The sequence below is a fragment of the Trachurus japonicus genome, chromosome 14 (assembly GCF_045865225.1).
Source record: "Trachurus japonicus isolate A0001 chromosome 14, Traja_1.0".
In the NCBI taxonomy this organism is placed as follows: Eukaryota; Metazoa; Chordata; class Actinopteri; order Carangiformes; family Carangidae; genus Trachurus; species Trachurus japonicus.
This window is the reverse complement of record NC_140920.1, coordinates 7630745-7647129: the sequence shown is the minus strand read 5'-3', so window position 1 is coordinate 7647129 and position 16385 is coordinate 7630745. Positions and strand designations below refer to the sequence as shown.

Below are 16385 nucleotides of genomic sequence, written 5' to 3'. Positions count from 1 at the left end.
CCTTTTGTTTATGCGTTGTGGTAAATATGTGAGCCTTTGTGTTGTCTGTATGCAAGTTGAGAGTACGCACAGTTCGGTAAGGGTGCATATTGTCAAGAGCACAAGTGTTGATGATTGCAAAAGATGTGTTGGATTCATTGGACCCGGAAGACAACGGATGTGTCAATTACAAGTTCCAGCACAGCCGCCCCTTAGTGGCTTAGGTTCGTTTTTCTTGTTTTATGTGAAGAATACACTCAGTTTTGCGCGTTCTCATGTAAGGGTAGGGTGTCCCAATTCTTTTGAGAGCGAGGGCAAGTGCTTTTCAACACTTTAAACCTCCCCTTAAATCAGAGGGAGGCCAGGTGCAGACTTCAATCGTCGACGTGCAAGATGAAAAGTGGCGAGGGTGTCTTCGGTTTTCTGCATTTCTCCTTTGTTGGTTCATTAAACTAAGAAAGATCATCACATCACACAACCGCTGGAGCCGCCGTTTTCCAACCTGAATGAAAACCCACTACAGGTTGTGGCTCCTACATTATTGTCGCTACGTCGCGTGACATATAGCTATGCTACGTGTGAGCTACTACACTAATATGAATTTCCCTCCTCGGGATGAATAAAGTATTCTCTACTCTCTACTCTACTCTACTCTATATAGGTGAACATGTCGGCTATGCTAAGTGGTTTCCCATTTCGTAGGGTAAGATCTTTTCTTCTAACGCTTCTCACTTCATTGTAGAGGAGTATCTCCCTTCCCTATCAAGCCTGAGATGGTGTTTTACTTTTCTGTGGACCACAATGGGCCAGGGCCTGTAAACATGAATGTCACTGACTGGCTGAGTGATGAAGTTACACCACTGGTTGACCTGGGAGTACTGGGAGTTTCCCCATTGGTCATTGCTCTTTCAGATTTATGCAGCAGGCTGGAGGATGAACTTTAACCCCAGGCTGGACTTTCACTGAGGTCTTTAGCTGAAAGTTCAAATATAAGAGAAGCTCCTTGGGCTGGTGAGATGTCAAAGTGCTGACTGCTTGTTTTCCTGTTTCCTGCCCTCGTCACGGAAACCAGTCGGATCATGTTGAGATCTTAAAAGCATGTCTGTTTTTTTTCAGGGTCACGAGGACCCTTCATGTTCTTTTCTGAGGCCTCAAACAGAGTTTTATTCTTCTCGTTGCTCACAGCCTTTGACAGAAGGAAGTGGGTATATCAAAGCTTTATAAAAAGCTCTTTATAGCCGGAGCTGGGCCTTCTGGAGAATGTGCAGATTTCAGTTTGCACTTGTGAGATCCAGGCAACGTTGTCCATCTCTGTTTACAGCGATGTTGCAGAACATGGACGAGTCGTAGACTGTCAGTGAGCACCAGTTTCCTACTGAACAGTGCAGAAGAGGACACAGTGGCGTTAATGCAGCCTGCCAACAATCAGTCAGAGTCATGTTTTCTCTCCTGGGTGATCGTGTAGTTTCTCCCAGTTCCCATGAGCCTTAGTTGTGGCTTCTGGGGAGAAGCGGAGGCGGTGGATCACAAAGTGCTGCTATCAGGGGAGAAAACACATTAAAAACAAATATCTCTTTATAACACACACACACACAAACACACTCCCTACAAGCAGATCTGTGGAGTCCAATCTTCAACAGAAGAGAAAGACTGAACGATTCACAGTGTCTCAGTTCATCTCACTCTTCATGTTTAGTTTTTATGTATAAGCAGCATTGAATGGACATCTTATCCTATTACACATAAAACAATACTGAGACTGTTCAGATCTACTGTACGATGTTCCAATTGAGATTGCGATTAAAAAAAGAAAGAGAAAAGATAGATTTCTATTATCGGTTATTATGGTCATATTTCCTTGATATCACACAGGAGAAATAAGCAGCCTGTCCCTCTGCCATCTGATACATCGCTTGCTGCCGTGAGTAGCCTCTATCTAGTTTGTTTGAGCTGCAGCCAAAGCTAAAGAGAAGAATTACAAAGTCCTGGAAGGACACTAACAATTCAATGCACTTACACCCTTTTTAACTCTCTCATAATGGGTCTTAACCACAGACAGACATACTGGCGAAAAGATTTCACAATAAGACAAGGCCTTGTAAACGCAGCGAATAAGAAACTGAAGCCAAACGCAGAGTACAACACTTCACACCTCCACATGTTTCTGTCACTTGGCTGCAAACGTCTGGTGACATAAACACAATATTATTGTTATTATTATATCATAGTAATGTTTCACAGTCATTGTTCATGATTTTCTGTTGCCAAGCAGCTCAGGTGTTCAGGCTCTGACTCCGAGCGCTGCTTTCCCTCCTACTGAGCTGAAAAAAATGATGTAGTAACAGCTCATCGTCGTCGGGTTGATGCAGGATCTAAAAATAAAGTCGTTACTGAACCGTGTGTGGATCCCAGCAGGTGGACGGGTGGAAACTCCTCTTGAGCGCTTTTCAGCAGCTGACATCATTTCCACTGCTGGAGTCCTCCCACACCGAGCGGGAGAGAGTGAGTTCTTGATTATTATGTGACGATATGGGATGGCAGAAATGACATTGCAATCGTGTTTGTTACTGCCCGATCAGAGCGGCTTCGAGTTATTTTTGTTTGTTTGAAATGTCTTGATTGTGGAGGCTGAGCAGGGCCAAATGCTGTGGTAGCTCAGGCCATTGCCGTTTAAGAAAACACATGCAAACACATACCGGTAAATGTGCCTCATCAATGTGACAACGCATGCAAGTGTTCATGGTGGACTTTCTAGGCTTTCGTACTGTAGGCCCACTGTGAAGACAAAACCTTGACTTGTCCAGTCCAAAGTCATGGTCTATACAGGCAGAGAGGCAACCAAATCCAGGCAGGGGAAAAAAGACAAAAACCAAAGTCCAAGAAAAAGGAAAAAAATGGAAACAACAGGAAGTAACTTTGGACAAAATACACAAGGATCATTGAGTGAACACAATCGTTTGCAGCGTTAAGATCTATAATTAACGCATTAATTAACCTATTCCTTCACCTAGTTCTCGACAGGCCTGGTTGTTTAGGCCCGACCAATTCGACTGGACGCACTGGTTTGGGGCAAAAATATATACAAATGACTCAGGTTGGGCCGGGTTTGGGCTTCAATGCCTGTACAGTATAGGTCTTATTTCAAACCGGCGAATCTGACGTCTTTGTTCCTTTCGTACAAACTGTTCATGTTACTTACAGAAGAGATGAGACGCACCATCCCTTGCCATCCCTCGTCATTACGTTGCACGCTATACTGGAGGGTTACAACAATAATCTTTCTTCTCTGCTACACTTTGTGTCGTCTCTACTGTTGTGACCCATGCACACATGCATTGTCCTGGTTCAGTCAGATTTAAGGCGTTTACATGCAGAGGAAGAAAGAAAATTGGTTTCCAATCACATCGTCTGGGCGTTTCAGTCCAAATCTGGAGAAGTCCAGTCTGAGTCGGACAAACACATTTACATTACAACTTTCGTCGTCCAGTTATAGACGGATTAAGGACATCATTTGTGTCATGTAAACTTACTGATTCTGGATTTAACCCTCCTGTAGTCCTTCTCGCTCAAATTGACCCAATCTGTTCCCTTCCTCCATCCTTCCTTCTTTACTTCCTTTCTCCTTTCCTTCTTTCCAGAATCCTTTTCCCCTTCCTTCCTTCCTTCCTTCCTTGCTTCCTTCCTTCGTCCTTACTTATTCTTCCTTCCTCTCTTGATCCAATTGACCTGGTCTGTTCCCTCCCTCCATTTTTCTTTCGTTCTTTTCCCTTCTTCCTTCCTTGAACAAATCTACTGTATTCTCTCTCTCTCCCTCCCTCCATCTTTCTTTCCTTCCCTTCCTTCTTTCCACAATCGTTTCGGCCTCACTCCCTTCCTTCCCCTCGTCCTTACTTCTTCCTTCTTTTTTAACCCAATCTGTTCACTCCCTCCCTCCATCTATCTTTCCTTTCTATTTCCCTTCCTTCTTTCCTCCCATCGTTCCCTTTGTCCTTCCTTCCTTCCTTCTTTCCCTTTGTCTTTCCTGCCTTCCTTCCTTCCTTCCTTCCTTCCTTCCTTCCTTCCTTCCTTCCTTCCTTCCTTCCTTCCTTCCTTCCTTCCTTCCTTCCTTCCTTCCTTCCTTCCTTCCTTTCATCCTTCCTTCCTTGACCCCAGAGGACAACAGGAGGGTTAAGGAGAAAACAGTCGATGCTTTACAGTAAATCAAAGTTGTTTGACTCCAACGAGCTGAACCGGCCCGGCCCAGAGGTCAGGTCGAGTCATCCGTCCGTCCATCCAGTCAGTCAGTCAGGACTTGGTGACCCAGAGATAGTGAGGAGACGATGAAGGAACAATAGGACGAGGATCAGAGCGTGGGATCTGAAGACAATGAGGAGGGAAGAAAAAACCACGTCACTGCTCCCAGTCAGAGAGAGTAACACAGAGCGGTGACGACGAAGGAGCGAGTGGGTGAAAGAAAGTGTGACTGTGTGACGTCTCACCCAGAAGTGACACACACACACACTCACAGAGTCATACTGTACTAACAGTGCAGGTCTTTGTGCTGGGACGTTTTACTCAAAACTGCCGTCAGCCTCTTTCGAACTTTCCTCTTTTTTTGTGCTTTTTTGGCAGAAACACAATCGAGTCCAGTATCACACGAGGTTTCACATAAAGGAATAATTCAGAAAACACAAAAATAGACAAGTGATTTTCTTCAAATTAACTCTCCGCACTGTACAACTGCGTCTATTCATCATATCTATGAGAGGGACAGGGTGAAGAACGCCTAATTTGCGTATGAATCTATATGGAGTGAACAACATGAACACTTTTTTATTTATTTGCATAATTAGAAACACAAATGTGACTTTAAATGTATTTTTTTTTACTTCTGGAGTCAAATCCTGGAGTTTTATTTTGTTCCAGCTTAAATCAACATTTCCCATCTTTCCCTATGGACTGTTTAAGGTCGTCATATTTGGTAATATATCCTTCCCAAGTGAAATTATGTTTAATAATAACAAACATCCTAAAGTTAGTGAGGAAATGTGGTCGAGTGCTACCTGTCAGAGTGATCTCTCACCAGGTGCAGGTGTTCCTGGATCAGCAGCAGGTCTGAAAATAGTGCAAGTAATCACGACCCAGCTGATGATGTCAGCTGCAGCTCTCATTTACCACTTTTTTGTGTTCTGTGTTCACAATGTTCACATCATTTAACTATACCTTAAATTTAGTGTTTTGGTTCTTAAGACTGATCTTGAGACCACATTTTCAAGGTCTCTGGATTTTTTTCTCCAGACCAGTCAAGACCACAGCTGCAGTGTCGTCTTTTTTCTTTCTTTTTTTTAAAAACACAAATGTCTCTGTGTCTCTGTCTCACTTTGGTTTCTGTGATGTAATTCAATAAGTTCCAGATAATTCAAATAGTTGTACTAAGTATCTGCTTGTGTTAAACCATCTGAACAACTTGGTGTCACCAGTGTCAACAGTGGGAGGAGACTTCAGCAGTTTATGTGCTGTGTTTAATCTGTTCAATCCAAACTTTGTTTATATTAAATATGGTTTAGATTTTAGATCAAATCATCTTTTCTTTTTAGCTGAGGAGGAATAATGTAAATATCAAGACACATATTATTTATGAGGACTGGTACTGAATACAGTGATGGTCTTGGAAATGGTCTCACATTGGTTTGGTCTTAGTCTTGACTACAACACTATTCAAAATATAACATAACATACCATTTATCTTCTTTATGTGGATAAAGAACAAGAGGAAATTTCACTTTACTAGACAAACCTCCAGTGTCAGGTTGTTCTGAGTGTCTGTGAAGCTCTATCGTTGTCCATCAGCATAAACAGCGACAACAATAAAACCTCAGTTTTGTCTTCTGGCTCATATTCAGATGTCAGACAGAAATACGAGGAGCGAACTAACTGATTGCCGAGAGGATGCAGAGACTCTTCAGCCACACTCTGCTTTTCTCAATTTGTATCTGTACTTCTGGAAAAAGCAGAGGATGTAATCATGTACAGTAATCAGCAGGCCGAGCACTCACCTTGATCCTTCTTCCTCACCTGCATGTGTGATCGACCGTTCGAACCCGCCGAACACAACGACAACAAGCAGCCGAGAGAGAGAGAGAGAGAAAGTATAAAAAAAATTAATAAAAACAAGCCCTTGACTTCTGAGTGTCTGCGTGGCTGAAAGCACACGTGTCCTGTACTGTACATTCATTTTCATCTCCATCCCCTCCCTCTCTCTGGAGTCTGAGTTGCCATGGTAACGCACTAGGATGAGGATAACCGGATGGGAGTTTCAGTTTGACATATTCAGCTCCAAATATTACTACTCTCTTATCGTTAATGCTTCTGTTTTTGATATAAACTTCAACAATACCTCCAAATTCTGCAGGTGATACTGAAATTGACTCCATTTATTCTTTATCTGTCGAGATGTAAATAGTCACAATAAAGCAAATTGACACAGGTATAATACGGTAATCCTGCAGTGAAAGCATCAGCCTCGACTTTCTGTGCCCTGTTAAATCTGTCACTGCTTTCATCATAAGTGCCAGGTCACTGACACATAATAAGCAGCAGCAGGTGTTGGGAGTTAATGTGACAACTCTGACCTTTGTCGATGCTTGACAACAGGTCCAGGGTCAGAGAAGCTAAAACCCACGACAGAAATACAGCAGAGATTCAGAAACCCACTCACAACCCGAGGGACTAGTGTTAAAAGCCTCTAATCATTCTGGCTCTGTATAATTACACAGTTTTTCCAGTGTATGAGGCCTATTAGGCTGCCTGTCTCATTGACATTATTAACCAGGACCTTTTATTTTGTTGTTGTTGCTCAGAAAGGATGAAACAAAAAGGTGTGAAGAGGAAAAAGAGAGATGAGTCAATGAGAGAGAGTGTGGAGAGATTAAATACAAGATAAAACAGCACCGACACCGTCCACAGCTCTGTGCTTTATAATGATAATGAGAGTGGTGGAGACAGGTTGTGGTCACCAGAGCTTCTCCATCCCATCTGCTAATAATAATAATAACAATAAAATAAGCTGGAAGGTAAAATTAAACCCAGGAGGACGACTTGTCCTTGTTCCACCTCTGCTGCTTGGCTACAATGATCCACAGTCATTATCTGCTATTATTAAGATTGCAAGATTGACTTTATTGTCATTGAAAGAATTCAATGAAATTCATGTTGCTGGACCACTGTGGTACAACGTATCACAAGGTAAGTATTAAAACACATAAAGGACATGAAAAGGATATTGCACACTGTAGGGCGTATCTGTCCTTAAAGGACAATTCCGGGCAAATTCAAATCGGGACTGTATTTTCCTAACATTTTAGGTCTAAAAGAAGGAATCTGAAGATTTTCGGTTTAATTGCTCCTGTTTTGCGGTAGTTGTGTCTGTCCCCGCAGCGCCACGGCAGCGATGAATGGGAGCGGATTGAAGTTCTGCTGCTTAGGCTGTTTACATCCCTCAAAGCCGCAATTTTTTTCCACAGACAGCGTCAGATGGCTACTCAAACATGCACCGAGAAGTTTAACTTCAAGCAAGTCAAGAGTTGATATTCCTGTAACGGGAGCTTCCGACTGCACGTGAACACACCAAGCGCGTTGGGTCTTGCGCGAGACTTTGAATTAGATCTAGTTTTACAAATATGTCGGCTTGCTTTAAGTAAATAAACTTCTCGGAAAACTACATTATATTGAAAGCTAAGCTGAACATGTTTTAAAATTTTAAGCGATGGCTTCCAGGGAGACTGTTCGCGTCACATGTTAGAGGAAGTTAGCAAAAAGCACAATATCTAACAATGCACATATTCAACTAACACCTACAGTAGTTAACACACATGGCAGGACAACTTCCTATGATCCATAGATAAACTGCAAAAAAAATTAGCAACTCTTTTGAAACAAAAACCAAACAGTTTGAATGATGTATTTTTTTTTATACACAAGCGTAAAGTGTTTCATGAACCAATGTGAGACAGAATTAGAAAAATTAAATGAGCTAAACTATGAATCAGACATTTATGAATCCAGGCCGTTTCCTCTACGACTCACTCAACACTCAACGAACCAACAAAGCTGCTCTAACGTGGTTAAACAAACAAACAAAATAAACAACAGCTTTGTGTATTAAAAGTTCAAAAGGACCCTATGCGCTTGGTTTTTGGAAGTAAACACAGTGAAACAATATTCTTTTGAGACACTTGGAGGAGTTTGTTGTTTGATATGCTGATATCTCCCTTTAGCTTCACCCGACCCGACCACAACCAACGCAGGAAAACCATCGTCTGGTGTCACACTTTGCTTCGAATATATCTCTAGTTCCTGATTGGAGACCATCGCTTTTAATGTGTGATTAAGAAAACAGGTCCCAGACTTAAAACTTCAAATCAACAGTGTGAATACAGTGTTAGTACCATTCATAGGAATAATGAACAAAACTGCAAAAATAAGACATAAGAAACAAAAAAACTTGCAATAAAAGGGAATGATTCTTTAAGGCTGAACACAGTAAAGGAAACATGGAGGACAGAGCACAGCAGTTTAACCCCTTACGACCTCCCAGTCTTTATAAAAATGAGTCCAAGAGTCCAGAGGTCAGTGGTCAAAAAGGTTGAGGACGGGAAGATTTATTCTTTCAGTCTTTCAGTTGTCCTCCTCCTCCTCGGATAAACACAAGGAGGTTTCCGCAGAAGACAGGAAGTGAAGCGAAGCTGATGCGGTGGCAGGCGTCACATGGCTTTACGTGCACGTTGTAAAGTATAAAGAAAAGAGGCGAGCAGGTCCTTCTAACACCCAAAGGCACCGTGGATGGGATGGACTTTGTCTTTACTACGTCTGATCATCCTGGATGAACTGGACTGGTTTGGTTTCAGAGGCGGAGCAGTGACAGAAACTTTACACAAAGAAACCTGAACAGTGACTCATCAAAAAAGGCTCTTAGTCACAACAGTCTTGATAATTGTGGGGATTTGTGTTACAGTGATGGGCACTTATCATTTATCTAATGATGACAAAACAGGAGATAAATCAGTCGTTAGCCTATATATTATTCATTTCATTTGTTGCTGCAGTTAAAAGGTCAGTTCACTTAAATTACTGAGTAACATGTTTGAACAAGTACTGTAGATTCTGTAGATTCCGTTTCCAAAAACACTGGGCTTAAACTATAAAGAGGTGAATCTAAACGGCTAATATAAAATGCATGTGTCGTTTCTGAATCCACATGCCCTATGAACTGGCTTTACTCTGTGACTTTTAACATTTTTATAGACGACACAGCGACACACAAACATTTGAATGTGAGTGTGAAACATGTTTTCTCTTTGTAAACTGGGTGAACTGGCCCTTTAAGAGTTTGTTTCCTTCCTCATCATCTCTGATGCCCAGCGTTGATAAAAAGTCTCTGAAACTTGAGTTATTTGGTTCATTCTGGATGCTCAGATGCACAAATATCATCATTTATTAACAGAGGGACAGTTGAGGGAGAGCGCCACACATTTCCACCATCGTTGTGTCCAGGACGAATGAGAGATTTAAAGAAAAAAAAAAAACAGTAGGCTATAAAACAAAAGAAAATGTTTTTTTTGGTGTCAGTCTACACAAACAACGTGACAGCCACTTGTACATTCAGAGGTATTTCATCTTAATAGCTGCTTCAGCTATATCAGAGGCCATATTCTTAAGAGGAAGCCGTTATTGACTGCAACAGTACCAGCTGAGGCATTTCACTGAAGTGATGATCAGACCAGCTTCAGTCTTTGAGTGACGCGGGGTTCGAACCCCGAGGCTTCAGTTGCTCTCGTCGCCATTTTTCTGTGACTTTGAATCAGAAAACTTTTAGATTTTTTTGTTTTGTCTTGAACTGTTGCTACTTCACTAGTAAAGTATGAAATATAAATAGATATAGTCTATATGTTAAATCCAAAAAGGTGGAAGTGCTGCTGGACCTTTCTTTTCTTTTCTTTTTTTGTTAAGCTCTGGGTGTGTTTTTCTCAAAGGTTTACAGTTTTACACAAAAGTGCAAAGAAACATTAAAGGCACACTTCATATTAGTCTTCTTTGAAATTATTTTTACTTGTTTGCTTGTTTTTTCACTGTGTGGGTTTTTTTTTTGTTTGTTTGTTCACCATGTTCTGTGTAGTATAAGGCGCTTTTATGCTTTTGTACAATGCTTTTCCTGTATAAATTGAAAAAGTAATAAAGATATCCTTAAATAAAAAGCCATGGCCAATGCGTTGCGACCACCAACAAAGAAAACATTCATTTCAATAATGTTTTCACTGATCCTGCTCCTCCTTGAATGTTTTTTTGCACTTTTGTGTAAAACTGACAGTCTAATCAGTATTGCTGTAAAGTAATAGGAGTATATTATATTTATTTTCCTTTTGTCTCTTTTTCTATATTTTTCTTTGCATCTTTGTCATATATAGTTAAATATATTGTTACTCAATTGATCAACTTGCTTATGTTTTTTTTTTTGACTGGCTCACTGTTGAAGACACACTCTGGTGGTGAGTTGAGGAACTTCAGCACTTTGTTCTTCAGTGATATACAGTATTGGTGTCATATTGGCTGTTTGAGTCCCTCAGTTTCCACTGAGAAAGTTCCTGGTAAAATTTAGGAGGTGGGAACTTTACAGGACCTGTCCTCTGGCTGCGGAGTCAGACCCGTGTGAGACCCACCGGACTCCTGAGGCAACATAATCAATGTGCAACTCTCTGATGAATACACTTTCACAACAACAGTGCGCTGAAATGTGGGTTGAATGTTACAAATTTAATTTTTCTCAGAGGTTGCTGTGGGCTTCCATTTGCATTTTGTATTTTATATACACCGATCAGACATAAGGTGATGACCACCTGCCTGATATTGTCAAATATTGGACAACAAACTGCGCTGCGCTTGTGTGTTGTGACACCTTTCTATTTCTATTCTGTTAGATCCTGACCCCTGCAGACCGACTCGAAACTTGGAGAATCTCCCAGTTGAAAACTCAGATTACTGACTTTAAAGCGTTCGAGACGCACCACCCCAGAATGAACAAAATAAAACATGTTGGAGTGGGACAAACGTTGCATTCAAAGTGCTTCACGTAGTTAAGGCATTAAAACATTACAAAGGGCACAAAACAATTAAAAAGAAAAAGAAAGAAGCATTTTAAAATAATGAAACAGATCATTTAGGGGCGTCGTTTAGCTCCGTTGGTAGAGCAGGCGCCCCATATATACAGTAGAGGCTACAGTCCTCACTGCAGGGCGGCCCATTGCTGCATGTCATTCCCCGTCTCTCTGCCTACCCATTTCCTGTCTCTCTCCACTAAAAATGATCAATTAATGGCAAAAATATACCTAAAAAAGAAACAGATAATTTAAAATCTAAGATAAATAACATGAATTTACTGTGTTCCACAATATCAGTCTGTAACTGTAAAGTAAATATTGTAAATTTCATAACATTTTAATGTATTTAGGCATTAAAAGTGCATTTTAATCAATGTTTTACCAGTGACAGTGACGTGGATCTTGTGCAACGTCAGACAACTGATTCTCAGAGAAGTCGCGGTAGTTTTTTTTATTCTCTCCGACTTTCACGAGGTGGCATTTGATTAGATTTTTTCCAAAACAACATGTTGACCCACTAAAAGGAGCCATGATGAAGCGTCAGCGTTCATCATATCGATCTGATCGGTGCGTGTTGACGATACGGTTTTAGTTTCACTTCTATAAATGGCACAGTGAACTTTCAGAGTCACGTTCTGATGGGTGAAGAGCAACTGAAGCCGCCGACACAACAACTACAAGTCGATTGTCTCCATCACAAAGAAACAACCAAACAAAAAAAACCCCACCAACAACAACTTTGTTATAAAAACACGTGGAGCTGCAGAGTTCACGGCTCGGACGCGAAGCCAAGGAAGAGGAAACGCAGCAGTGAGGTCACAGGAAGGGAAGTGGTCATCGTTCGTTTATTCGTTCGTTCGTTCCCTGGACAGAGCAGAGAGGTGATGCAAAGAGACGAGGTGAAGCGTCGCTCGCTCCTCCGGTGCCCTCGAGCAAGGCACTTACAGCAGGCGATTGATCCAGCGGAGCAGCAGCAGCAGCAGCAGCAGCTCCTGCTTCGGTTTAACAACGTTCCCATGGAAACGTAAGAAGTGGACGAGTGTGAAAGCGAAGAGGCTTCACTGTACATCAACAAAATAAAAACAAAGAGTTCATCTCCGGCCGTCTGATCCGTCTCATGATTCGTCCACAGCCGATATTCAAACCTTTTCTCTCTCTTTTTTTTTATTTTTTAAATAACATTAAAACTTTATGGCTATGCTGAAAATATACATTCTGACATTTATGGAGAGAGAGAGAGAGAGAGAGGGAGAGAGAGAGAGAGAGAGAGAGAGAGAGAGAGAGAGAGAGAGTACTGTCTCAAAAATACAAATGTGCAAAAGTTGTAAACAAATGAGATCCTGTGTGTGTGTGTGTGTGTGTGTGTGTGTGTGTCACAGCCTGGTGGGCTCCTCGTCGCTGTCACTGCAGTTACCACAGCAGTCCTGCACAAAGACAAACACATTCAGTTCAGTCATGCAACTCACGATTAAAAAATGTTTATCGCAGCTTCATTACACATTTGAGTTTGGTGTCTAGGCTCCGACTTCATCACTCCCTGAGAATAGGATTTCATTAAAGTATATGGGAGTGATGATGAGCGACTATCTTAACCCGGACCCTACAGGTGGATTTGCTCCATTTATTTAAAAAAAACCTTGTAAATAATAATTGATTGATTGATTTACATCATGTCTAGTCTGTGAGAGTGCCAAACTTAAACGTAGAAATACGATGATGAACTTAAACTTAAAGGTTCAATGTTGTAAATGTGTATTTGTATATTCTGTTTATGTTTTGAAACTTTTTTTCTGTTTATGTTCATAAATATTTAACATGGAGCACTGTTACATAACAATATCCTGTGGGTGATAAATGAAGTGATGCTGATTCTGATGTTAAAATGCATATTTGCCCAAAGGTTATTGAAAAAAGGAGAAAAATAATCTAATATATATATGTATATATATTTTATATAACTCACAATGTACAATACAGACTAAAAGTTTGGAAGCAACTTCAAGTTTCTGTTTACAATGTCTTTATGGATTTTGGGATTTATTTACTGCATGATCAGACTTTGCTTTCATTGATCTGCACCATTCTTCATTTTACCTTTAGGTACACATTGATGTTACCAAAATAAAAGAGGGTTGAGAAGATTTGAGTCACAACTTCAGTGCAAAAGTAAAAAATAAATAAATAAAACTAAATTACAGTTTGCATGTTTCACTTTAGCTCTTTGGGTTTTGAGCGTTTGCATACAAACTGTTTATATCTCTGTAAAACTACCACAGAAATGAAACAGCTGAGTCTGAGAGTACAGATCTGTACATTGAGGAGAAAAGGAAACACTGAAGGTGAACTGTTTTGTTTCACTCTGAAGAGATGAGAAAACTATTACGATTAAGAAAACTTGGAGTGTAATTCCTGGTACAAACCTTGGACACACCTTCTTATTCACTGTTTTTTCTTTATTTTTTTTTTATCACTTTCTACATCTTAGATTCAAACTGAAGGCATCAAAGCTATGAAGGAACTCATATGGAGTTATGTAGTAAACACCAAAGTGTTAATTAAAATCATTAATGAGAGAGACTGTTGATTGGTAGGACACACTTTTCTGACCGATCGATCCAATTCGTCCCACACAAACTTAACTGGAGAGAGCGAGGTCTGTTCTCTCCAAGAACATCTTCCTCTTTTTTTTTCTATCTTCATAACTTCCAGTTTCTTCTTCTCTTCTCTTCAGAGTGAAACAAACCATTTCTCTCTCAGTGTTTCTTTTTCTCCAAGGGTTACTTTGAAGACAGCAAAGTCTAAGCAGAGGAGACGGGGATGCGCAACAGAGGAGGCAAGGGCCCGCGTAACACTCATAAGTAAAGTAAATGTATTCTGATACGTGACTCTTCATATAATAATCATGTTTATTTTGTTGCATACCAGTGAAACTATGATATTTTCTTTTGCACAGATTTGATTTTGCTTCCGAACTTTTGTCCTCCAGTTAAAAAAGAACCAAACGTTTTCGTTATTATTAAGTTGTGATACTGTAGGAACTGTAAATTAATCAGATTTATCGTGAAGTCGCTGTGTGGTTGTGATCTCCCACCTGTCGGCCGAAGAGCCGCTGCAGGAGTCCCTGTTTGGGGGGAGGGGAGGGCTGCCCCCTCCAGTCCAGGTCGGGGGGAACCGCCCCGTCCGGGTAGAAAACATTCAGCTCAGTGAAACACTCGGTGTCGATCATCTGCAGGAGAGAGAGAGAGAGACGGAGCGATGAACACGATGCTGCTGCTGCTGCTGCTGCTCTTCTTCCTCTGCGGTGATTTACTGTCGACTTCACGTCACGTCAGCGACTGGAAACTCAATTTTCTGGTTGTTCGTTTGAAATGGGACGTGATTACGGAGACAAAGACTCGTTCTTTCTCTCTCTGGTTGTAAATAGTTTGTGGGCTGTTATCAGATCAGGCTATTTATGGTTCAGGAAAAATGACAAGATTGTTGTTCATCATTTCCCCCTCATGGTGGAATTACTAGGATAAATAGGAGATGACAGACAGATCGGCTGTGTGTGTGTGTGTCCATGTGTGTGTGTTCATGTGTGTGTTTGTGTGTTTGTATGTGGGGTCACTTGCCTCATTTTGCCAGGGAATAGAAACGCTGCCCGTCGACACTTTGCTATAGAACGACTCGTCTTTCGGCTCCAGCTCCACTCCCTTCACCGTGGAGAACTGCTCGATGTCCAGCACGTCTTTACAGTAGATGGCCTGCGGCTGCAACGCACACATACACACACACGATTTATTCAACCACAGCACAAATATATATAGAAGCATATTACATTCATTTGAAAAAAAAAAAAAGCTCTGTTTTTCGGAGATTTCAAAATCCTGCGAGAAGCTCCCACCTGCAAGTAGCATGAGGACTGATTTCAAAATAAAGGTGCTACATCAGACCTAGGTAGTAATAGAGTATCTTTGATCAGACTGCTCTGAGTGAAACTCTATCAGGTGGAGTTCTGTAACAACAGGTCATCTCCTTTCAATATCAATCTGAATTTACAGGGAACACAGCAAAAATAAGATTAGTCAAGATCAGTCCTTACACACTCTTGCTGTAGTATATGTAGCACAAAACAATGCCGGGGAGAGCTCAATTTGTGAAGTAGAGCATTTACATACAGTATCATGGATCTAATAGATAATAGATCCATGATGAAGTGGAGGCTGACTTGACCGCAGCAAAAAAAAATTACTCCAACAAACAGAGCTTTTTTTTGGTAAATAGGTGTATCATGGGTCAAGGAGCAAATCTGAATCATTAAATATAAATGAGATTTTTTTCCCCCTATGAAGACAGATGCATGTGGTTTGACACTGGCCTCGGTGGTCGGCTTGTTTTAAGATGTTTTAAGCCTGTTTTAAGCCTAAAATGTTTTAAGCCTCATTAGATTTTGGTTTCAGATCGAGAGAATAACAATTATTAAATTATAAATGGCATAAGTCCTGTCATCAGCATTATTATTATTGCTCAGACCTGTGTGCTACTAATCAGGGATAAACACAGATGCATTAATGATGTCATTGCTGCTCTGTGGTGACATCATCAGCTCCTCGTGTACGGAGACTCACGTCGGGGATGAAGGGCACCTGCAGCATCCCGGCCTCCAGCCGCTTGAAGTTGATGGAGCGGAAGATGCAGTGGGCTTTGACCTCGGAGGCGGCGCCGCCCTGGCAGCCGAGCCGCTCGGTGGGGTCTTTGGCCAGCAGCTACAGGGTTAAAAACAACAGCAACAAGGGGTTAAAAACAATAAAACAGTAGCAAGTGGAAAGTAAAAGCTGCAGACAGAGGTTGTGTTCTGTTGTCCTTCTCTGTTCCCTTCCTCCATCCTTCCTTTCTCCCTTCCTTCTTTCCACAATCCTTTTTCCCTTCCTTCTGTCCTTCCTTCCCTTCGTCCTTCCTTCCTCTTTTGATCCAGTTGACCTAATCTGTTCCCTCCCTCCATCCTTCTTTCCTTCCCTTTTCCCTTTGCTCTTTCCACAATCCTTTTCCCCTCCTTTCCTTCCTTCCCTTCTTCTCCCTTCCTTGAACAAATCTGTTCCCTCCCTCCATCTTTCTTTCCTTGCTTTTTCCCTTCCCTCTTTCCACAATCCCTTTTCCCTCCCTCAATTCCTTCCTTCCTTTCTGACCCAATCTGTTCCCTCCCTCCTTCTATCTTTCCTTCCCTTTTCCCTTCCTTCCTTCCTTCCTTCTTTTTTTCCCCTTCCTGCCTTCCTTCCTTCCTTCCTTCCTTCC

General features: G+C 41.3%; 1 protein-coding gene and 1 long non-coding RNA gene across 2 annotated transcripts in view; both read right to left on the bottom strand.

Moving 5' to 3' along the window:
* Positions 1 to 6638, bottom strand: part of LOC146974172 (uncharacterized) — a 19118-nt gene extending 12480 nt beyond the window's left edge. The window contains exon 1 of the long non-coding RNA XR_015037540.1: positions 6591 to 6638. This is a non-coding gene — a long non-coding RNA (uncharacterized LOC146974172). The remainder of the gene's footprint in view (positions 1 to 6590) is intronic.
* A 4944-nt stretch (positions 6639 to 11582) lies between these two features.
* grk6 (G protein-coupled receptor kinase 6) overlaps positions 11583 to 16385 on the bottom strand; it is a 67299-nt gene continuing 62496 nt past the window's right edge. Inside the window, exons 13-16 of the mRNA XM_085797266.1 lie at positions 15722 to 15859; positions 14726 to 14863; positions 14203 to 14337; positions 11583 to 12535 (exon numbers count right to left, since the gene is read on the bottom strand). Coding sequence (XP_085653392.1) covers positions 12485 to 12535; positions 14203 to 14337; positions 14726 to 14863; positions 15722 to 15859 — 462 coding nt within the window. The 3' untranslated portion in view covers positions 11583 to 12484. The remainder of the gene's footprint in view (positions 12536 to 14202; positions 14338 to 14725; positions 14864 to 15721; positions 15860 to 16385) is intronic.